Source organism: Oncorhynchus clarkii, unplaced genomic scaffold, assembly GCF_045791955.1.
Source record: "Oncorhynchus clarkii lewisi isolate Uvic-CL-2024 unplaced genomic scaffold, UVic_Ocla_1.0 unplaced_contig_558_pilon_pilon, whole genome shotgun sequence".
In the NCBI taxonomy this organism is placed as follows: domain Eukaryota; kingdom Metazoa; phylum Chordata; class Actinopteri; order Salmoniformes; family Salmonidae; genus Oncorhynchus; species Oncorhynchus clarkii.
The window spans coordinates 58,057-81,888 of record NW_027260877.1 but is presented as its reverse complement, the minus strand read 5'-3'; the positions used below and the strand labels follow the sequence as shown (position 1 = coordinate 81,888).

The window sequence follows — 23,832 nt, the reverse complement described above, 5'->3', positions numbered from 1 at the left end:
GGTAGAGAAATGAACATTTCATTCTCTAACAGCTCCGGTGGATATTGCTGCAGTCACCATGCCAGTTGCACGCTCCCTCAAAACTTGAGACATCTGTGGAATTGTGTTTTGTCCCCAGCACAAGATGCATCTGTGTATTGATCATGCTGTTTAATCAGCCTCTTGATATGCTACACCTGTCAGGTGGATGGATTATCTCTGGATTACCCTCTTCCTGAGGTTTTCAGTCCAACCCTAATTTAGCACATCTGATTCAGCTCATTAAGGTCTTTTTGAGCAGCTAATTAATAGAATCAGGTGTGTTAAACTAGGGTTGGACTGAAAACCCACAGGACTGTAGATCTCCAGGAAGAGGGTTGGACTGAAAACCCACAGGACTGTAGATCTCCAGGAAGAGGGTTGGACTGAAAACCCACAGGACGGTAGAACTCCAGGAAGAGGGTTGGACTGAAAACCCACAGGACGGTAGATCTCCAGGAAGAGGGTTGGACTGAAAACCCACAGGACTGTAGATCTCCAGGAAGAGGGTTGGACTGAAAACCCACAGGACAGTAGATCTCCAGAAAGAGGGTTGGACTGAAAACCCACAGGACTGTAGGTCTCCAAGGAAGAGGGTTGGACTGAAAACCCACAGGACAGTAGATCTCCAGGAAGAGGGTTGGGCTGAAAACCCACAGGACTGTAGATCTCCAGGAAGAGGGTTGGACTGAAAACCCACAGGACGGTAGATCTCCAGGAAGAGGGTTGGGCTGAAAACCCACAGGACTGTAGATCTCCAGGAAGAGGGTTGGACTGAAAACCCACAGGACGGTAGAACTCCAGGAAGAGGGTTGGACTGAAAACCCACAGGACGGTAGATCTCCAGGAAGAGGGTTGGACTGAAAACCCACAGGACTGTAGATCTCCAGGAAGAGGGTTGGACTGAAAACCCACAGGACAGTAGATCTCCAGAAAGAGGGTTGGACTGAAAACCCACAGGACTGTAGGTCTCCAAGGAAGAGGGTTGGACTGAAAACCCACAGGACAGTAGATCTCCAGGAAGAGGGTTGGACTGAAAACCCACAGGACTGTAGGTCTCCAAAGAAGAGGGTTGGACTGAAAACCCACAGAACAGTAGATCTCCAGGAAGAGGGTTGGGCTGAAAACCCACAGGACTGTAGATCTCCAGGAAGAGGGTTGGACTGAAAACCCACAGGACGGTAGATCTCCAGGAAGAGGGTTGGACAGCCCTGATCTTGGCAAAGGAGAAATGCTCACTAACAGGGACGTAAACAAATTTGTGCACAAAATTTGAAAGAAATAAGCTTTTTGTGTGTATGGAGAATGTCTGGGATTTTATTTACCTCAGCTCATGAAACATGGGACCAACACTTTACATGTGTGTATATTTTTGTTCAGTATACTACCTTTAAATATGTGAAAAAACAAGAGGTGTCACAGGTTTTAATCTTGCCAAAGCATTTTTTGAGAAAGTGGATGGACATTTTTTGAGAAAGTGCTTCGGCAAGGGTGCAGATCCCATCACTATCTGATGAAGCTTTGCCTCATCTACACATGGTATTAAAATGTCTTCTTTTTCCTGATCCCTCTTATTTGAGTGTGATATTTTTAGATACATTCACTCCATGGAGCAGCAGGCTGGACAGCCACCAATTCAGCTTTTAAAGGCATTTTCCTCTACGTCCACAGATAGCGCATTTACGGTCATCGCTGCAGACTCAATCAGAAATGACCTGGAAAATGTGTGCTATAATACAGAATGGATTGAATCCCAGCCTTAAATGGTTGCATAAAACATCTGTTTTCACGAGACATCCAGCTAGACCGTGTGCCTGACTACAGGACGCATTTACGCATGTTAGCACCAGGTATAAACGGGTCTCTAGAGGTCAATCCACAGGGTTCAGTAAATGGGTTTTATTCACAATACATCAGTATCATACTTTACAATCTGAGTATTAGACGCGCTCTTTCTTCGATGTCAGCCTTTGTTAACAGGTACAAAAAAAAATTGGATGGATAACTAATAATATTGGATGGATAACTAATAATATTGGATGGATAACTAATAATATTGGATGGAGCACCGAATTGACATTTGTCAAATTCCACAGATGGTAATATACAATCTCGTACAAATTTCTCCCAGCAACACATCTAATTGTAAAATAAGTCTTTACATTCAGTTTGAATACTATTCTCTGAAGGACAGGAATCTATGGCTCTAATATTGGGATTGCCAACCATCATATCTGAGGAATAGCTGGGAGGAAAATATCACCTAACAAAAAAAATGGTACAAAAAAAATTAGGAACCCGAATCAAGATGACAAACACTAAAATAGGAAGAAAAAAGAGGGCCAACAGTAACAATTGTATTGAACGGTCATCTAGGAAGTCTGCACGTCATGGAAATGTGTAAAATCATTACACCAGTCCCAATGTCAATAAGACGTCCTTTACAAAGCCCTAACCCATTCTTCAGATCTGGGGTTTCCACTCTGCTCATGACACAGTCTGATAAATATCTGGGTCATCACACACAACATGAGTCAACACTGCTGGAGAGTCTGAGCAACACACACATCCACAGCTTGAGTCGTGTCCGTCTACTCCATTTTCAGGTCTCTGAGCAGGCCGAAGCCTCCCTGCTCTCCTCCAACAGATGGGCAGGCCTGAATGTGGAAAGGCCACCAGAGCCGTGTGTTGTTGATGGGGGTAGTATCTGCAGCATGTAGAGCCAGGTCACGTGTCTATGTAGGGCCTACAGTGACCTGACCAGTAGGACAGTTGGTTGGGGAGTTAAACCGGGGAGTTAAACCAGGCAGTGACTGTAGTGTATCGGCCCTACAGTTGACGGCCGTGGCGTCTCAGTGTTTCTCCAGCGCCCTGGTCAGCAGGTTGTTGAGGCGGGCGATCATGGGTCGGGGGTCGTCGTTGAGGCCCGCTGCGATCATGGCGTTGTCGTAGATCTTGAGGTCAAGGATCAGAAGGGGTTAGAGACACATGCAAGACTGGTCTAATACCACCGTCTCAAGGCTTCATCTTAGTTTGACATTTAGGAGTCCGAACACAACAGGTATGAGAATGAAACTGACACAAATAAGAGTGAAACAGATTGCCATTAAGCTCAGAGAACTATGAATGTCCCGAAGAGCCCCATTTCCAGAGAATCTAACTACCATGTTTTTTAAAGTGCTGATAATGTTTGTGTCTCAACCAGTGTTGAGGGTAAATTCCATTTCAATTCAGTACAATTCAGGAAGTAAACTGAAATTACACTGTAAATGGAATGGGCCCAAACCCTGGTCCCAGCTTGATATGGCTTCAGACCCCAAAGTGTAGGGAGTGTGATCCAGGATAGTGTGACCCAGGATAGTGTGACCCCAGGATAGTGTGACCCCAGGATAGTGTGACCCAGGATAGTGTGACCCAGGATAGTGTGACCCAGGATAGTGTGACCCAGGATAGTGTGATCCAGGATAGTGTGACCCAGGATAGTGTGACCCAGGATAGTGTGATCCAGGATAGTGTGATCCAGGATAGTGTGACCCAGGATAGTGTGACCCAGGATAGTGTGACCCAGGATAGTGTGATCCAGGATAGTGTGATCCAGGATAGTGTACTCTACCTGCTCCAGCAGCAGTTGTGCGAGTGCAGAGTCGGACTCCTTCAGTGAGTGCATCTTCTTGATGAGGTCATGACTACAGAGGAAACGGAGAGCAGGAGACAAGCACAAATCAACACAATACTATTTTGACATTGAATACTGCTGACAAGTTAAGCATTTCACTTGTGCATGTGACAAATAAAACTTGAAACTTATGGATTTGCATAAAACGCCTCGATTTAGAGATCCCTCTCCCCTCCATTCCCTCTCCTGTACCCAGCGTTGATCTCCAGGGTGGGCTGCAGTATCTGGGCCCTCTCCTCTGTGCTGCGGGCCATCTGCTGGGTACGCAGGAAGTGGCGTGCGGCACCCATCTCCAGCACCGTGATCATGGCTGGGTGGGTGTCCAGACGAGGGGTCACCTGGAGGTCATGGGGTCAAAGGTGAAGAATGAGCAGTCACAGACAAAGGAAACCTTACAAATGGACTGATTCTTACATACAGTACCAAAGTCCAGTTAGCCAGTAGTTACTGTATATATAGGCTGGATCAAATCAGCCACACAAGACCACGGAAGAGGCCCTGGACCGTTCCCCACTGGGTTATAGTGATCAGGGTAATGGAACTAGTGTAGATAGTGATGGTAGGGTAACAGTCAGTACCTTGATGTTGAATAGTGTAGATAGTGATGGTAGGGTAACAGTACCTTGATGATGGTGACTAGTGTAGATAGTGATGGTAGGGTAACAGTACCTTGATGTTGGTGACTAGTGTAGATAGTGATGGTAGGGTAACAGTACCTTGATGTTGGTGACTAGTGTAGATAGTGATGGTAGGGTAACAGTACCTTGATGTTGGTGACTAGTGTAGATAGTGATGGTAGGGTAACAGTATCTTGATGTTGGTGACTAGTGTAGATAGTGATGGTAGGGTAACAGTACCTTGATGTTGGTGACTAGTGTAGATAGTGATGGTCGGGTAACAGTACCTTGATGTTGGTGACTAGTGTAGATAGTGATGGTAGGGTAACAGTACCTTGATGTTGGTGACTAGTGTAGATAGTGATGGTAGGGTAACAGTACCTTGATGTTGGTGACTCTGTTTCCCAGATTGTTCCTCATCCAGGATATCAGGTCTTCAGCCTGCTCCTCTGTCAGACGCTCAGAAGCTATAGACACAGGAGAGAACACAGAGTTAGTTTTAGAGTACTTCATATTGCTGTCTGACGCTAGGTTAACTCCTAGATTAGCTCTGTGGTTGGAGGCTAAGAGGCAAATTTCACTTTGTCTCCCATTAGCCAGGTTTCCATCCAATTGGAGACAAAATCTGCATAAAAACCTGCGCATTTTCCCACCAGAGATGTGTGTTGTCCCACCAGAGATGTGTGTTGTCCCACCAGAGATGTGTGTTGTCCCACCAGAGATGTGTGTTGTCCCACCAGAGATGTGTGTTGTCCCACCAGAGATGTGTGTTGTCCCACCAGAGATGTGTGTTGTCCCACCAGAGATGTGTGTTGTCCCACCAGAGATGTGTTGTCCCACCAGAGATGTGTTCAGTCACTTGTAGGGATAACAGGCTGTGTGTGATGATGTAATGTACATAAAATACCTTTTGCAGTTTAATACTGAATAAAAAATACAAAGTTAAATGGGTTTCTATTGCATTTTCAACAGTACTGATGGTTTTCTCACAACACGTGTTAAATAGAGAGCGTGTCCACTCTGGTGTAGCAGGGCGCTCCAGCCAACAGCTGGCAGATACAGTGCTGGTGTAGCAGGGCGCTCCAGCCAACACCAGGCAGATACAGTGCTGGTGTAGCCTACATTACATTATTACGGGCAAAAGAGATAAATTACTTTTTTGTCGTCAAACCGCAGCCAAGCATCGATCAACATGTCACCAGAATCAGACCCTGGAGATTTATTAGAAAGGAGCATCAAGATCACTGTGCACTTTCATCACCCTAAGTTCTTCATAACCTCCACCTGAAGCCTAATGAACTGCATGCTTTCCCCAGTCCTAGTGAAGTTCTTCATAACCTCCACCTGAAGCCTAATGAACTGAGGGCTTTCCCCAGTCCTAGTAAAGTTCTTCATAACCTCCACCTGAAGCCTAATGAACTGAGGGCTTTCCCCAGTCCTAGTGAAGTTCTTCATAACCTCCATCTGAAGCCTAATGAACTGCATGCTTTCCCCAGTCCTAGTGAAGTTCTTCATAACCTCCACCTGAAGCCTAATGAACTGAGGGCTTTCCCCAGTCCTAGTGAAGTTCTTCATAACCTCCACCTGAAGCCTAATGAACTGAGGGCTTTCCCCAGTCCTAGTGAAGTTCTTCATAACCTCCATCTGAAGCCTAATGAACTGCATGCTTTCCCCAGTCCTAGTGAAGTTCTTCATAACCTCCACCTGAAGCCTAATGAACTGAGGGCTTTCCCCAGTCCTAGTGAAGTTCTTCATAACCTCCATCTGAAGCCTAATGAACTGCATGCTTTCTCCAGTCCTAGTGAAGTTCTTCATAACCTCCATCTGAAGCCTAATGAAATGAGGGCTTTCCCCAGTCCTAGTGAAGTTCTTCATAACCTCCATCTGAAGCCTAATGAACTGCATGCTTTCCCCAGTCCTAGTGAAGTTCTTCATAACCTCCACCTGAAGCCTAATGAACTGAGGGCTTTCCCCAGTCCTAGTGAAGTTCTTCATAACCTCCACCTGAAGCCTAATGAACTGAGGGCTTTCCCCAGTCCTAGTGAAGTTCTTCATAACCTCCACCTGAAGCCTAATGAACTGAGGGCTTTCCCCAGTCCTAGTGAAGTTCTTCATAACCTCCACCTGAAGCCTAATGAACTGAGGGCTTTCCCCAGTCCTAGTGAAGTTCTTCATAACCTCCACCTGAAGCCTAATGAACTGAGGGCTTTCCCCAGTCCTAGTGAAGTTCTTCATAACCTCCATCTGAAGCCTAATGAACTGAGGGCTTTCCCCAGTCCTAGTGAAGTTCTTCATAACCTCCACCTGAAGCCTAATGAACTGAGGGCTTTCCCCAGTCCTAGTGAAGTTCTTCATAACCTCCACCTGAAGCCTAATGAACTGAGGGCTTTCCCCAGTCCTAGTGAAGTTCTTCATAACCTCCACCTGAAGCCTAATGAACTGAGGGCTTTCCCCAGTCCTAGTGAAGTTCTTCATAACCTCCACCTGAAGCCTAATGAACTGCATGCTTTCCCCAGTCCTAGTGAAGTTCTTCATAACCTCCACCTGAAGCCTAATGAACTGAGGGCTTTCCCCAGTCCTAGTGAAGTTCTTCATAACCTCCATCTGAAGCCTAATGAACTGAGGGCTTTCCCCAGTCCTAGTGAAGTTCTTCATAACCTCCATCTGAAGCCTAATGAACTGAGGGCTTTCCCCAGTCCTAGTGACGTTCTTCATAACCTCCATCTGAAGCCTAATGAACTGCATGCTTTCCCCAGTCCTAGTGAAGTTCTTCATAACCTCCACCTGAAGCCTAATGAACTGAGGGCTTTCCCCAGTCCTAGTGAGAGGACCACACAATACTTCCACATAAAAGCGTATCCACCGGCATTTCCCACATAATTCATTTTACAGAGACAAAAATATCCCACATTGTCCATCATATTTTGTTTTGTCGACAATTTGGAATGTTTACTGACAAATTAGCTGTTTCCCTCAGGCCTGTCGTGACATTTTTTATCCAACGAACTTCACTCACATTAACAGGTTGGAAGGAAACCTGGTTATTGATATCCATGATCAGGTGAAAATGTGACATAAGTGGAAGCAAGGATTTCCCCTCGAATGTAAATTCCCGCAGCATTCAGTGACATGGTCAGAGAGAGATGGGTCTTACCAGGCTTGCTGTCCTGGTACTTCTCCTCCTTGTAGTGGTCCACCACAATGTCTGTTTCCACAGAGATCAGCTTCTTCTTGTCAAACTCTCTGAGGTGCAGGAGGGTGAGCTCGTCAAACTGCTCATAGCAGAACAGCACCTGGAGACAAAGAAAAGGAGACAAAGAAAACAGACTGACAACAACTAGAGGGAGTAATGATGAAATCCTGTCCACCACTGATGAAGTCACAGACATTATCCTCCACCATCACTTCTGTCTTATATTCCCATCTGGTCCCAGATCTGTGGTCGTTGTTTGACATGACAATGCTCATAGGAGTTAGCAAGACAGCCAACAGATCTGGTAGCAGGCTATCTGAAAACAACTCACCTCCATGTCTTTCTGCTTCATGGCCTCAAAGTAGGGGGAGTGTTCAGCCAGGTGTCGGTTTGGGGCACACAGGTAGTAGATGTTACGTGTCCCGGCCTTCATACGGGAGCCGTACTCCTTCAGGTTGGTCTGCTGGCCCGCGGGTAGCACTGAAGACTCAAACCTCAACAGCTTGCCGATGTCCTCCTGTACAAAGACAGCGAGAGAGACAGAAAGGACTGAGTGATAATGAGTGTGGGACATGACTGACATAATTCACATTTCTGATTCCTAGGACATGATCCTCTTGCTCCCTTCCCCAAAAAACCTACACGCATACCATTTTTTCTATTCTTCACACCTCCATTCCTCCACCCCAGCTCTCCCCTGTCCCAGTCTCACCCTGACGTCCTGCTCTCCCCTGTCCCAGTCTCACCCTGACGTCCTGCTCTCCCCTGTCCCAGTCTCACCCTGACGTCCTGCTCTCCCCTGTCCCAGTCTCACCCTGACGTCCTGCTCTCCCCTGTCCCAGTCTCACCCTGACGTCCTGCTCTCCCCTGTCCCAGTCTCACCCTGACGTCCTGCTCTCCCCTGTCCCAGTCTCACCCTGACGTCCTGCTCTCCCCTGTCCCAGTCTCAACCTGACGTCCTGCTCTCCCCTATTTCAGCGCCCCAGTCTCACCCTGACGTCCTGCTCTCCCCTGTCCCAGCCCCCCAGTCTCGTCCTGCTCTCCCCTGTCCCAGCCCCCCAGTCTCGTCCTGCTCTCCCCTGTCCCAGTCTCACCCTGACGTCCAGCTCTCCCCTGTCCCAGTCTCACCCTGACGTCCAGCTCTCCCCTGTCCCAGTCTCACCCTGACGTCCAGCTCTCCACTGTCCCAGTCTCACCCTGACGTCCAGCTCTCCCCTATCTCAGCCCCCCCAGTCTCACCCTGACGTCCTGCTCTCCCCTGTCCCAGCCCCCCAGTCTCACCCTGACGTCCTGCTCTCCCGTCTCAGCCCCCCAGCCTCACCCTGACGTCCTGCTCTCCCGTCCCAGCCCCCCAGCCTCACCCTGACGTCCTGCTCTCCCGTCCCAGCCCCCCAGCCTCACCCTGACGTCCTGCTCTCCCCTGTCCCAGTCTCACCCTGACGTCCTGCTCTCCCCTGTCCCAGTCTCACCCTGACGTCCTGCTCTCCCCTATTTCAGCGCCCCAGTCTCACCCTGACGTCCTGCTCTCCCCTGTCCCAGCCCCCCAGTCTCGTCCTGCTCTCCCCTGTCCCAGCCCCCCAGTCTCGTCCTGCTCTCCCCTGTCCCAGTCTCACCCTGACGTCCAGCTCTCCCCTGTCCCAGTCTCACCCTGACGTCCAGCTCTCCCCTGTCCCAGTCTCACCCTGACGTCCAGCTCTCCCCTGTCCCAGTCTCACCCTGACGTCCAGCTCTCCCCTATCTCAGCCCCCCCAGTCTCACCCTGACGTCCTGCTCTCCCCTGTCCCAGCCCCCCAGTCTCACCCTGACGTCCTGCTCTCCCGTCTCAGCCCCCCAGCCTCACCCTGACGTCCTGCTCTCCCGTCCCAGCCCCCCAGCCTCACCCTGACGTCCTGCTCTCCCGTCCCAGCCCCCCAGCCTCACCCTGACGTCCTGCTCCCCCGTCCCAGCCCCACCCTGACGTCCTGCTCTCCCGTCCCAGCCCCCCAGTCTCACCCTGACGTCCTGCTCTCCCCTGTCCCAGCCCCACCCTGACGTCCTGCTCTCCCGTCCCAGCCCCCCAGCCTCACCCTGACGTCCTGCTCTCCCCTGTCCCAGCCCCCCAGCCTCACCCTGACGTCCTGCTCTCCCCTGTCCCAGCCCCCCAGCCTCACCCTGACGTCCTGCTCTCCCCTGTCCCAGCCTCACCCTGACGTCCTGCTCTCCCCTGTCCCAGCCTCACCCTGACGTCCTGCTCTCCCCTGTCCCAGCCTCACCCTGACGTCCTGCTCTCCCGTCCCAGCCCCCCAGCCTCACCCTGACGTCCTGCTCTCCCCTGTCCCAGTCCCTCAGTCTCACCCTAACGTCCTGCTCCCCCCTGTCCCAGTCTCACCCTGACGTCCTGCTCTCCCCTGTCCCAGCCCCCCAGCCTCACCCTGACGTCCTGCTCTCCCCTGTCCCAGCCCCCCAGCCTCACCCTGACGTCCTGCTCTCCCCTGTCCCAGTCCCCCAGTCTCACCCTGACGTCCTGCTCTCCCCTGTCCCAGCCCCCCAGTCTCACCCTGACGTCCTGCTCCTGCGTGGTGACGATACCCTCCCTGATGAACAGGCCGTAGTCCTCAAAGAACTTGGCGTATTTCTCAGGTTCCTTCTTACTCTGGTCCATCAGGAACTTGATGATACGCTGCTGTAGAACGTCCCTCAGCTTCCTGTAGAGAGAGAGAGATGGAAAGCATGGCAGGGAGAGAAGCGGAGATCATGAGAGAATAAAAGGGAGTGAGAGAGCCGTGGATGTAAGGGAGAAGGAGTAGAAAGACAATATTAAAAGAGGGGTGATGTGTACAACAGACTTGACATAGCAGTGTCATTGTCTGGAAAGAGCTGATGTTGTAGGGCTCCAGTCTCACCTGATGAGGGTGCTCTCCTGCAGCAGCTCTCTGCTCAGGTTCAATGGGATATCCTCACTGTCCACCACACCTGTATACACAAATACATACACACTGTTATACTGTAACACTACTAGCATTTACAATCAACAAAGGATCCGGAAAGAGACAGACAAGGAAACACACCAGAGGGCAGATGTGAGGGGAAAGATGAAGGGAGACATTAAGATGGGCACAGCTGAGGAGGTACTGAGTAAAGACTGACCTCTAAGGAAGCGTAGCCACTTGGGCAGGATTTCAGTGGCCTTGGTCTGGATGAGAACCTTCCTGCTGTACAGAGCCACACTGGAGCCCATCTCTCTGCTCACGTCAAACATGGACGGCTTCTGCTCACACATTGACACACAGTAATATTACAGGCAGTTGTGAACATACCGGGACGTCCACATTTACAACTGTCACAGAGCCTTGATCTCAGAAAGATCTCATTTAACATCACTTATTAGTTTCTCTTTTCCTCAACAAGTATCTTTGCTCCCTTCCTCTCCCCAGTCACACCCTTGGTGGCCAAGTGCTCCCCAACCCTCTATCCCCAGCCCATCCTAGCCCTCTGCTCCCAACCCCCCCCCCCCCCCTTTCTCCTCACCACGTCTGGGACGTAGAAGATGGAGCGGATGTTGACGGGGGCGTCAGCGCGGTAGTGCAGTGTGTAGCGGGGCTTGTCGTACGACTGAGCCACGTAACGGTAGAACTCCTCGTGCTGCCACTCACTGATGGACTTGGGTTCCATCATCCACAGGGCCTGGGAGGGACGTTAATATACCGGATGGATACACTGTTACACACAGAGCATGCAGGCAGGCAGGTACACACACTCACTGCACAGACAGGCAGGCAGACACACACTACACTACAAAATAGGACTAATAACTGGGAATCAGTCCAACAAGTTTTGAGAACCAATAAGTTGTCAGGGCCAATTAATGTATCAATCAGTTTGTCTCTTGACTTTGTTTCCAGATAAGTTGATTCCCTCTATTAGAATCCATCGATAAGTCCAGCAATTCAACTAATCCTCACTAACAACCCCATGAAGGACATTAAAGCCATAACAATCAGTGGTCCAATGAAAAGCAATCGCTGTGGTCCATCTCAACCCTGTAAGAAGTCGATAGAACCAGAAGAGTGGGCCAGGTGCTCACCTGGAGAGTGTTGAGTCGTCGTCCGTTCAGGAAGACGGGGAAACTGACAAAGTTGCTGTATTTGGTCACCACCTCTGCAACAACATATGACATCTGTTAGTCCTGCCTGGACAAGCAGCAAGCCTCCCAGCCTGACACAGACCCTGACATGAATCTTACAGGAACGATTATGCATGTTGAATGTCTACTATATATGTGGAATGTCTATAAAAGACAGTACAGTTATCAAAGGGGTCTTGTATGGTCCATACCTTTGACTCTGTCCTCAGCAGAGAACTCCTTGCAGTCATCCTTGAGGTGCAGCACTATCTTAGTGCCTGGTCTGACCCCACTTGCCTCAGCTATCTCAAACACTCCAGACCTGGGGAGCACAGAGATCACACACTGTGGTCCATATCTTTACATTAAACACTCCAGACCTGGGGAGCACAGAGATCACACACTGTGGTCCATATCTTTACATCAAACACTCCAGACCTGGGGAGCACAGAGATCACACACTGTGGTCCATATCTTTACATCAAACACTCCAGACCTGGGGAGCACAGAGATCACACACTGTGGTCCATATCTTTACATCAAACACTCCAGACCTGGGGAGCACAGAGATCACACACTGTGGTCCATATCTTTACATCAAACACTCCAGACCTGGGGAGCACAGAGATCACACACTGTGGTCCATATCTTTACATCAAACACTCCAGACCTGGGGAGCACAGAGATCACACACTGTGGTCCATCACCTTTACATTAAACACTCCAGACCTGGGGAGCACAGAGATCACACACTGTGGTCCATATCTTTTACATCAAACACTCCAGACCTGGGGAGCACAGAGATCACACACTGTGGTCCATATCTTTACATCAAACACTCCAGACCTGGGGAGCACAGAGATCACACACTGGTTCATATCTTTTACATCAAACACTCCAGACCTGGGGAGCACAGAGATCACACACTGTGGTCCATATCTTTTACATCAAACACTCCAGACCTGGGGAGCACAGAGATCACACACTGTGGTCCATATCTTTTACATCAAACACTTCAGACCTGGGGAGCACAGAGATCACACACTGGTCCATATCTTTTACCTTAAACATATTAAAATGTGTTACTAAGACATACCTCGCTATCACACCATATTCTCGCACAATCCATCGACATACCTGTCACCTCTCCATCCTTCTCTCCCTCCTCTTTCTTACCATCCCTTCCTCTTTTCACACTGATCAAATTCCTCCCCTCTCCAACCCTCCCTCCTCTCCTACCCATCAGAGGACCACTTGTATCCGGGGCTGTTGGGCTCGGCTGACTGAGAGTAGACGTCCACACGGTCAGCCACCATGAAGGCAGAGTAGAAGCCCACACCAAACTGACCAATGATGGAGCTGCTGGCCTCCGCCTGGCTCTGCAGGGACTCCAGGAAAGCCTAGGAAGAAGGGATGGGGGATAGAAAGAGGAAGCAGGGGTAAAATGTGAATGAATGGAAAAGAGACACCAACAAATGTGAGCAAATTGATGAAACGAGAAAGCTTAGGCCCTGACATTGTAATTGAATGAGATTGTAGATTCATTTTTTATTTCACCTTTATTTAACCAGGTAGGCTAGTTGAGAACACCTTTATTTAACCAGGTAGGCCAGTTGAGAACACCTTTATTTAACCAGGTAGGCCAGTTGAGAACACCTTTATTTAACCAGGTAGGACAGTTGAGAACACCTTTATTTAACCAGGTAGGCTAGTTGAGAACACCTTTATTTAACCAGGTAGGCTAGTTGAGAACACCTTTATTTAACCAGGTAGGACAGTTGAGAACACCTTTATTTAACCAGGTAGGCCAGTTGAGAACAGCTTTATTTAACCAGGTAGGCCAGTTGAGAACACCTTTATTTAACCAGGTAGGCTAGTTGAGAACACCTTTATTTAACCAGGTAGGCTAGTTGAGAACACCTTTATTTAACCAGGTAGGCTAGTTGAGAACACCTTTATTTAACCAGGTAGGCCAGTTGAGAACACCTTTATTTAACCAGGTAGGCTAGTTGAGAACACCTTTATTTAACCAGGTAGGCCAGTTGAGAACACCTTTATTTAACCAGGTAGGCCAGTTGAGAACACCTTTATTTAACCAGGTAGGCTAGTTGAGAACACCTTTATTTAACCAGGTAGGACAGTTGAGAACACCTTTATTTAACCAGGTAGGCCAGTTGAGAACACCTTTATTTAACCAGGTAGGCCAGTTGAGAACACCTTTATTTAACCAGGTAGGCTAGTTGAGAACACCTTTATTTAACCAGGTAGGCTAGTTGAGAACACCTTTATTTAACCAGGTAGGCCAGTTGAGAACACCTTTATTTAACCAGGTAGGCTAGTTGAGAACACCTTTATTTAACCAGGTAGGCTAGTTGAGAACACCTTTATTTAACCAGGTAGGCTAGTTGAGAACACCTTTATTTAACCAGGTAGGCTAGTTGAGAACACCTTTATTTAACCAGGTAGGCTAGTTGAGAACACCTTTATTTAACCAGGTAGGCTAGTTGAGAACACCTTTATTTAACCAGGTAGGCTAGTTGAGAACACCTTTATTTAACCTGGTAGGCTAGTTGAGAACAAGTTCTCATTTACAACTGCGACCTGGCCAAGATAAAGCAAAGCAGTTCGACACAAACAACACAGAGTTACACATGGAGTAAACAATAAACAAGTCAATAACACAGTAGAAAGAAAAAAATAGTCTATATACATTGTGTGCATAAGGCATGAGGAGGTAGGCGAATAATTACAATTTTGCAGATTAACACTGGAGTGATAAATGATCATGTGCAGGTAGATACTGGTGTGCAAAAGAGCAGAAAAGTAAATAAATATAAACAGTATGGGGATGAGGTAGGTAAATAGATAACGATGAATTTGGGGAGGGACGATACCAGAGATACCAGAGATCGTTACAGAGATGGTGACCACTCATTGGTAACGTGGCAAAGAAACAATCCACAAATTGAATTTCATTTCTTTATGAAAACAGCCCTACTGTTGGAAACAAACAGTACGCTGTCATCCAGAGTCATGTCATTATTTTACAAGCTAAGGCACAATATTTTACATACAGCAGGTTTTTAAAAGGACCAAGGCCTGCTTCATGTTTTCATTTTTGCCATGGAAAGAATATTGTGATACTGGTATTATCACAGGCCCATAATTGATTTTTTGAATATTCCTCAAGTCATTGGAATTAAAACATGAATGAAATGGGAAGGCAGATAATGGGGAAATGTAAGAGATGTAACAAAGATAAGGGAGCGAGGTTTACCTTGGATCCAGAACGAGCGATAGTCCCCAGGTTGGCCACCAGCTCCTCTTGGTTCATCCCAACTCCTGTGTCCTAAAAGAGGAAGGTATACTATGATAAATACGCTGCTGTTAAGCCATCACCAAGAGCAAAGGACCATTCTGTAATACATTCCTCCCTATCTTTGGAACTACAGCCAGCTGTCAGAGCTACAGCCAGCTGTCAGAGCTACAGCCAGCTGTCAGAGCTACAGCCAGCTGTCAGAGCTACAGCCAGCTGTCAGAGCTACAGCCAGCTGTCAGAACTACAGCCAGCAAGTTTTATAACTGTGCAAGTTCTGTTTCATCCACCAGGTGGCAGACTGTGCTATACAGAACTTTGAAATGAACAGAAACATCTAACAGTGATTATGTGCATTTTAAGTCAATCAAATTAGCATTTGACGATGATTCATGACTAAAATAATTCTAAGAAAAATAGGATAAAAATGTAAATAAACTCTTTAAAGCATGTTAGCAGTTACCACAGCAACCCTAGTCCCTCGTCCTGGTTTGGGCGTACCTGGATGGTGAAGGTGCCCTTGGCCTGGTCCGTCTGTAGGTGGATCTCCATGGGGGCCGTGTCTCCCCCTCCCGTTATCAGCTTGTGGCGCAGCTTCTCCAGGGCGTCACTGCCATTGGAGATCAGCTCACGGATGAACACCTGAGCAATGGGCCAGGATGGAAAAGGTAAAAACACAGAATATCTTAGCGTAAGGTTCCTGAAATACCTAGCTAGATATAGCAAGCACATTATCACTGGTCCATCAGTTAGTCATTTATATGCATTCAAATCAGTTCTCAAGTTGCTGTGACTGGTCAGACCACCCCTCACCTCCTTCTCAGAGTACAGAGATCTAGCAACAATGTCCAAGAGTTTCTTGGTCTCAGCCTGGAACTCATGCTTGGAAAAGGTGCCTGGACAAATCAGATTGAAAACGGTTAACTTCATTAGTTTAGCATGCTAAGGACACAGGATGTGGACTAAAGTATATCATAAGCTACACATACAACTATCCAGTGTCCATTAATGTTGCCAAATCATAATACTATGACAATCACTGGCTAGTGATGTTGAAGTTCCAATTGTTATAGCACAAAACTGAGAATGTTAGCTAACAGGTCTGAGGTCAGAAAACATATCACCTTGGACATTCTCTGTGTCTTGGATGATTGTGTGCAGGGGTTCTTCTTCGGGAGCTTTATCCTCTGCCTCTTGAATATTCTCTACTTCCTCAACCTTCTCTGTCGCAGGAGCTTTCTCAGCTTCTAGATCCTTGTCTGTATCCTGAGGGACTCTCTCAGCTTCCTTGGTGCTGTAGTAGGAACACTGGGTGAGACAAAGGCTGGGGTTCCACATGCCACTTCTGGACCATTGTTTCTGCTGCTGCCTGACATGGGCATCTGTTGACAGGAGGGGATAGGTGGCGTGCGAGGTCATGCAATCATCATATTGAATATTCAAACGCATTGAGTGTCAGTGGTTATGGTTCACTTTTAGAACGTCCTTGTCTTGGATTTATCTGATGCAACATGAATGCAAGTTTACAATGAAGTAGGTTAGGTCAAGGATACATCCTTATAAATTTGATTTGATTATCCTTGGTAAAGATACTGGTCGTCTGTGCTGCGGTACGGGGCACATGCAACTGTCCCCATATTTATATACAATGGTCCGGTCACATATGTAATTAATTCACCAGATGCCAAATATCAAAATATGCTAGCTAGCTCAAACAAAAATAGTTGGATGGCTAGTTAAGACACATTTGTCAATAAACACCGCATTCCACAGTCGTCGACAACTTCATGTTGCATATGACAGGGAGTGAGTGATCTTGTGTAATATAACGTCAGGCAGAGCACGCTAACATTAGTTAGCTCATATAACTGCAGTGCTTTAGCTAGCGAACTAACGTTAGCGAGCGGCTTACCTTCACTGAATGGTCCTACAGTCCTACTACCCAATCCTCGTCCAGAAGACAGGAGCCTGGAGTTGGCCCTTCGAGAAGAACCCAAAGCGAATTTGAACAATTTCAGGCACCGAGACATCTTTGACAGAGCAAGAGGTCGTTTGACCTATTCAACACACGTTAAACAGAAGTGCGACAACTGCAAGCACAAGTAGGACCTCTCACAGTCGCACAAAGATTACGTAATTCAAGCTACTAGCATATTGCCTGCTTAGAGAGATGTGAGAAATAAATGAAAATACGGGAATTAGACAGAAGACTTTGGTGCAAATGAAAAACCCCATTCCCAGCATAAGCTACATTTGCATTAAGACAAATCTACGATGCAAGACAGGAAAACATGTTTAAAGTTGTCAATTCCAAACGTCCCAATATTTACCTTTGATTGAAGGTCATTGTTGTGTATACTGTTAGGGGTTAACTGTGCAGCAATCAATTATTTTACAGTATATCTGCAACCACCAATATGGCACGTTTTGCTGTAAGTAATGTTTTGGTAAACCGTTACATGATGCTGAAGTACATTAAGTTGCACCATCGCCATGCACACAATACATGTAAAATATACAAACACCATTGTTGTCTGTTTGCACACAGTTTATTTAACAATATGGTATATAAGTACGAAATGAGTCATTTTTAACCAGTTTGTACAGTGATTCATTCTTTTTCTGCATATTTACATTGTCAACCTGCATGATTTACAACAGTGAACAGTTTCACCTCAATTCAAGTTTAATGCAAGAGGAAAAAAGATGCACAGAACGCTCTCCAATCACAAATCAGCAAGCAGTCCAAAAGGTACAAACCCACGCCACAGTTAAGCCCGGGGAGGGGATCAAGACTTCAGATTGAAGGATAAACAAAGAAACAAAGATGTCCAACATCTGGAGGACAGAGATACTGGTTCCAAGCCAGTAGAAAAGGAACATTCCGGCAGCTGTGGATGAAGGAGCATTTGAGAGAGTCAGTTGTTCACACCTGAACGTGGTGTTTGGGTGTGCGATAGTTCCTAGCTCTATACAAATACATGAATATCCCACAAGGACTCTTCTGCAGTACGGAAAGAAAATAAGTCTCACCTAAAGGCATGTGCCCTTTTTTGAAAAATGGTACATTATAATAATAAATTAGCCAGGAATGAAGAGGGAGCAAAGATGCAAAACCTGGCACAAAAAGTTCAGACAAGATTATTTTACAATCTTCTCAACACAAAAACGCTATGATTTTTTTTGCAAAGGTACAAAATAAAAACATTGAAAAATAAAATGAAAGACTCGTTTTGAGAAGGTGTCATTAAAAAAAGTACATACCAGAGACATAAAACAAATAATAATACAAATTAAAACAAAATTATTTTCATGGCTGGTCTGAACCCCAAAATATGTGTTTTTTTCCCCCCATTCTCCTCTTTAAACAGCAATAATTATTCAAATTCCTCCGTTTTGTTGGAAGAAATAGCAGTCCCTTGGTTTAAGGAAAGGTTCACAGTCCTTAGGCCTCATCTCTTTACATAGCAGTCAGTACAAAAAGTTATTTGTGGAAAACCGAGAAAACCAAACAAGTCTCGTCACAAAATGCTACAATCCTTCAACAAACTTCTCGAGTGTGTCTCCTGTGGTGTCGCCCACCATATTCAAGTCATTGCTAAGCCTGCCACGGCTGGGCGTGTTGAGCTGCGGGAGCATGGCGCTCTGCTCGGGCGTGCCCATGTGTCCCTGGTCCATGGAGCCTGGCATGAGGCCGCCCAGACTGGGGTGGGGTGAGCCGGAGTGGAGGTTGGCGTGCTGGGGTGAGGGATGGGGCTGTAACCGGGGGGAGGGGCTGGAATGTGGGGGCTGCTGTGAGGGAGGGTGGGGCGACTGCACCGGGGCTGGAGACCTAACCTGATTGCCTAGGGCGTTGCCCATCGCCTGGCCAGGCAGGTGAGCTCCTCCCTGAGGCTGTCCTTGGAGCATGTGGGGCTGGGGGCTCATGGAGTTGGCCTGGGCTGGAGAGCCCATCTGCTGCTTCAGCATCTGCTGTTGCTGTTGCTGCTGGAGCATCCTCTGCTGGAGGAGGTTTTGGGCCTGGGGCCCGTCCATGCCCATGCCGGGCTGCCCCATCTGGGCCATGGGGGGGAGCTGCATGGCCCTCTGCTGCTGCATGCGGAGCTGGGAGTAGCTGGCTGCTCCTCCCTGCTGCTGGGGGAACTGGCCTGGAAGGCCCTGGGGCATGGCTCCTTGCTGTTGTTGTTGTTGCTGCTGCTGCTGCTGCTGCATCTGTTGCATCCGGAGCAGCTGCCTGCGGTAGAGCTGGGGGTTGCCGTTGTGTGCGGCGGCGTTCATCAGCTGTTGTCCCTGTGGGCCCATGGCGGCCATACCCTGGGGGCCACCAACCTGCTGAGGGCCAGGCTGCTGCTGCTGCTGGGGGGGCATGCCCACCCCCGGCCTCTGCTGCACTGCCCCAGCCTGCATGGCAGCAGCCATGGCCTGCATCCCAGCCTGGCCTCCCAGGATCGCCTGGGGGTTCTGCTGTTGTTGTTGTTGGGGGTTCTGCTGCTGCTGCTGGCCCGGTAGTTGGCTTGCCTGGTACTTGGCCGTGCGCTGCTTGATGAAGGCGGCCATGAGGTGGGGGTTGGACTTGAGGATGTTGAGCACCTGCTGCTGCTGCTGGGGAGAGCTGGGCGACTTGAGGGTCCTCAGGAGGTCCTGCAGGGCATTGGGGGCGATGTTTCCCGGGATGCCCCGGGGCATGCCCCCTTGTTGCTGTGGCGTCATGCTCTGCTGCTGAGGGGGCCCCGGGGGGGGCATGTGGACCCCCGGGGGCATCTGAAGGCCGGGCTGCTGCTGCATCATGGGCCGCTGCTGCATCAACTGAGTGGAGTTTCCCTGAGCCTGTTGGGGGGCCATGGGGCCACCTTGCTGGGGTAGGCCTTGCTGCTGTTGTTGGACCGCTTGGGGGTTCTGGAGGGGGTTCTGCTGCATCCCCCCCTGGGGGCCCCACTGGCTCTGCTGCATGGCCTGCATCACTTGGGGGCCCCGGGGCCCCATCATCTGCTGCATCTGCCCTGGCCCCATCTGGCCTTGCATAGGCCCCACCATGCGGGGGTGGTTCATGGGCACACCGTTGGGCATGTTCATGTTGTAGTTCTGTTGTTGCTGCTGCTGCTGCTTGGCCTTGGCCACCATCTTTATGTGCTGGGCCATCTTCAGAGCGGCCCGCGGGGGCGGTTGTTGTTGTTGGGGAATCTGTTGTTGTTGGGGGGTCATGTTGGGTATGTTGGGCAGGGGCGACTGCACCTGATGTAGGGGGGAAGACTGGGGCCCCGGCTTTCCCCCTTGTGGAACCGGCGTTGGCGGCTGGCTGGTGCGCCCGTTGTTGGGAAAGCCGGGTTGTTGCTGGGCCATGCCGGCTGTCACGTTGGGGGGCGGCTGCTGCTGGGGCTGGCTGATGGGTAAGGAGGCCTGGGGGGTGTGGGTGGGTGTGCTGGGGGTCTGTCCGCCCGAGGTGGGGGTGCCGGGGGTGGCTGAGGTAGGTGGCGACGGCAGGCTCTGAGGTGCCATTCCACGCCCGGCCATAGTGGCCATTCTTCTCCTCATCATCTGAGCCTGTTGTAAGCGGTGCTGGAGCTGCTGCTGCCTCAGCTTGTGCTTGATGTTCAGACAGAAGGGCACGGGACACTTGTTCTCCTGGCAGTGTTTGGCGTGGTAGCAGCACAGGGCGATGAGCTGCTTGCACACGGGGCAGCCGCCGTTGGTCTTCCTCTTGCAACCTTTGGTGTGCTGCACCACGCGCTTCATCTTCTGGCAGGAGGGCAGCGAGCAGTTGGCGTTGCGGCACTGACAGGCGTGGACCAGGGACTGGATGCAGCGTTGGATGGAGAGGCGGCGGGATTCTTGGGGACTCTGGGAGGCCTCGCCCCCGGCACCGCCCGCTCCGTTGCTGTCGTCGTCCAGCCCGAGGCCCCACTTAACCATCTTGTGCTCGTGGCCCTTGGCAGCGTAGCAGTTGATGCATAGGTCAAAGTCCTGCGAGAGAGAAAACACCACATATCACAGTTCCACTCATAATGTTTCTATGGTTACACACTCCCAGCCCCACACACACATACCTGCACCAACTTGTTACAAATGTGATGACGTTTAATCACAAAATGTATTGAAGGTCCAGCGCTGTCAAAAAGGTGATTTTCCTGTTTTATGGATTTCCACATTATGAGGTTGGAATAAAACTGTGAAATTGTTCAAATTAGGATAACGCCCCTATTAAGAGCGGTTTGAAAAGACCACCTGACATTTCTGCCTGTTTTGGTGGGATGGAGTTTTGGCCTTCCATGGTGACATAACCAGGCGGTAAATGAGTTAATAGATTAATAAGAAAAAGCATTCCAAACCTCTCGGGCCAATAACAGCTCGTTTTCAGTTTTACCCTCGCCACTCAAGCCACTCCCAGATAGCAAAAATCCTACTTGAGAAATGTATCTTTGCTAAGCTCCTTTTTTTACCATTTATATTGAAACCATCACATTAAGGTAATTCATTGTTACCCAGAAAAAATATGATAGAGATAAAAACGGCTGCATTAGACCTTTAAAATCATTTGACAATTTATCGATTATCTGGCATGAGCACACTTTTTAAGTGAAATAAACATACAATAAAATACTTCCTTTGCTTCCAGTTTAAAAAAGTGAATTGACAATATCCATGTATTACATGCTGTCGGAGCGTGTGTTGGTGTATGTGTGATGAATCAGCACCATCACCCCCTGGCTTACCTCACAGACGGTGCAGTGCCAGCGCGTCTCCACGTGGTGTTTACACTCGTTGCAGGTGTAGACGAAGCGGTCCTGGCCCTGGTTGTGCAGCTCCACCAACATACACATGGTGCTCCACTTGCACCTCCGCAGAGAGCTGAACTCCCAGTGCTTGTCCCGGGCCAGGGTGAGGAAGGCGTCACGGCCGTCCATCAGGTCGCAGGTCAGCAGGGGGTCTGGATCCATGATAGGGGGGAGGGTGTTGACCGAGGGTCCCGCGTGCAGATGGATCACAAAGAACACCTGCGGGAAAGGGTGGAGAGGGAGGTAAGAGAGGGAGACATGAGTCATCAGATTATCAGACAAAAGAGAGGACAGGAAGTCACAAGCTAGAAGTGGTTGTGTTTCAATATCCACACTAGTACACCAGTTAGAATGCAAGTTCAATGCATTGCTTCATTCTAAGTGATATGTTAGTGTTGGATCTGAGCCTCTACAGATAATGTGACCACAGAAGTCCTTACAAAACTGTGATCAACTAAAGGAGTGAGAGATGAGGAAGGTAACGGGGCTTTAGAGTGTATGTTATATGAGTGGGTGGAGTGAGTGACATCTACCTCCTTGTGTTTCTCCAGCGTGGAGTAGAGCTTCTGGGACAGGTCGTTGGCTACATTGGGCATGCCAGGCTTCTTCTTATTGGCTCGGCTCACGCTGCTCTTGTTTTTATTGGTCTTCTTGTTGTTCTTCTTCTTGGCGTTTTTGCTGTCAGCAGTGTGCTGATATGAGAGGGGGGGGGGGGGGGGGGACAAAGAGCTGTTAACAGAGGCAATGGAGGACACATGGACATAAATAAATGGTAAAAGAAGAATAGGTCTGTGACGTGCTTTGACCTAGTGGCTGTCGAAAGACAGGAGGACAGACACCATCATCTGCCCTCTCCTCTGATAGGTAGACGTTTTCACAGTACTGCTTATACCAATGAAATCCTCAGAGACCTCTACAAATTCATAGGACACGGTGTCTAGGGGTCAGATTGGGTCCACTCCTCCATCATACAAAGCACTCCGTCTTACCTCGGGGGTCTCACAGGAGGCCACGTTCTCTTCCTTCTTCCTCTCCTCCTCCTCCTGCTCCAGCTCCTTGATGCTCTCCTCCAGCACGTTGGGCCAGAAGTCCCCTTCGAAGTAGGGCATCTCGTTGGCACTGGTAATACGGTCCTCCGTGGCCTGCTTGAAGATGTCCTGGAGAAAAGACGCCTGTTACTTGGACTGCACAGATGGGGCTGATGGTGTGGGACAATGCCACACTCAAAACAGCATTTAATAAGAAACGTAAGCACGGGCCTAAGACAGAAGCCACTTAAAAATACAATTTCTTATTGAACCAATTCCAGACGAGTCCCTCCGAGTTCCAATCCGTTGCCTTCTGTTTGGTGCCTAATGAACACAGCCACGGTCCCCTTCATGTCTCACCTTGAAATCATGGAGGATCCTCTCTGCGAAGGCCTTCTCCAGCATCTTCCTGTACCACTCCTGCAGCCTCTTGGGCTTGGGGATCTTCTGGTCCTGCGGGTGGCAGTGGAAGATGTAGTCGTCCCCTTCACTGGGGGGGCACGCCCAGATATGACCATACACATAGCTGCATGGGACCAGGGATGGGAGGACAGATTTTAGGTTCAACGTCATGCATTTCAAGGTACTGCGACAAATATCTTGGGAATATTCTTTGTTAAGAAATTATTTCAAAATGAGTTTGCAAGATTTAGCTATTCCTAAACCTGCCTGGACACACAAACGGGTTTTACAGACATAAATGAGGCCTAGTCCTGGACTAAGAAGCATGATATTCTCCACTGAAATAGCTTTTTACTCCAAAACTAGGCTTAATCTGTGTACAGGAAACCAGCCTGGAAAAGCAGTGTAATGATTGAATGGGAGTGTTGTCACCGGTATTGAAAACCTACCCCAGTTTCTTAACGTACTCCAGGTACCCTATCAAGATCTCATGGTAGACTGCCGTCCTCAACGCCCGGGGCTTGAAGAAGTGAATACTGTCCAGATACGATATGTAAACCCGTCTGGAGAGAAGAAGACACTAGGTGTGTTACACTGACAACTATAGCTAACCTGGTTAACTAGGCCTGTTACACTGACAACTATAGCTAACCTGGTTAACCAGGCCTGTTACACTGACAACTATAGCTAACCTGGTTAACCAGGCC

The 23,832-nt window shown here is 48.8% G+C and overlaps 2 protein-coding genes across 2 annotated transcripts in view; both read right to left on the bottom strand.

Moving 5' to 3' along the window:
• Window positions 1–1,896: 1,896 nt before the first annotated feature.
• LOC139402044 (heat shock protein 75 kDa, mitochondrial-like) lies at window positions 1,897–17,052 on the bottom strand. Its single transcript, XM_071146098.1, has 18 exons — window positions 16,835–17,052; window positions 16,047–16,304; window positions 15,736–15,818; window positions 15,424–15,564; window positions 14,884–14,955; window positions 12,846–13,006; window positions 11,819–11,928; window positions 11,568–11,641; window positions 11,012–11,167; window positions 10,631–10,751; window positions 10,387–10,456; window positions 10,041–10,188; window positions 7,836–8,021; window positions 7,466–7,604; window positions 4,693–4,778; window positions 3,887–4,032; window positions 3,632–3,704; window positions 1,897–2,972 (listed from the first exon to the last, which is right to left on the bottom strand). Exons 1-18 carry the CDS (start codon window positions 16,950–16,952, stop codon window positions 2,871–2,873), a joined length of 2,244 nt encoding a protein of 747 aa, XP_071002199.1. The 5' UTR covers window positions 16,953–17,052; the 3' UTR covers window positions 1,897–2,870.
• A 403-nt stretch (window positions 17,053–17,455) lies between these two features.
• LOC139402041 (CREB-binding protein-like) overlaps window positions 17,456–23,832 on the bottom strand; it is a gene marked incomplete at its 5' end in the record, with an annotated part of 62,328 nt that continues 55,951 nt past the window's right edge. Inside the window, 6 exons of the mRNA XM_071146093.1 lie at window positions 17,456–20,883; window positions 21,633–21,914; window positions 22,229–22,387; window positions 22,685–22,852; window positions 23,084–23,249; window positions 23,575–23,688. Coding sequence (XP_071002194.1) covers window positions 18,454–20,883; window positions 21,633–21,914; window positions 22,229–22,387; window positions 22,685–22,852; window positions 23,084–23,249; window positions 23,575–23,688 — 3,319 coding nt within the window. The remainder of the gene's footprint in view (window positions 20,884–21,632; window positions 21,915–22,228; window positions 22,388–22,684; window positions 22,853–23,083; window positions 23,250–23,574; window positions 23,689–23,832) is intronic.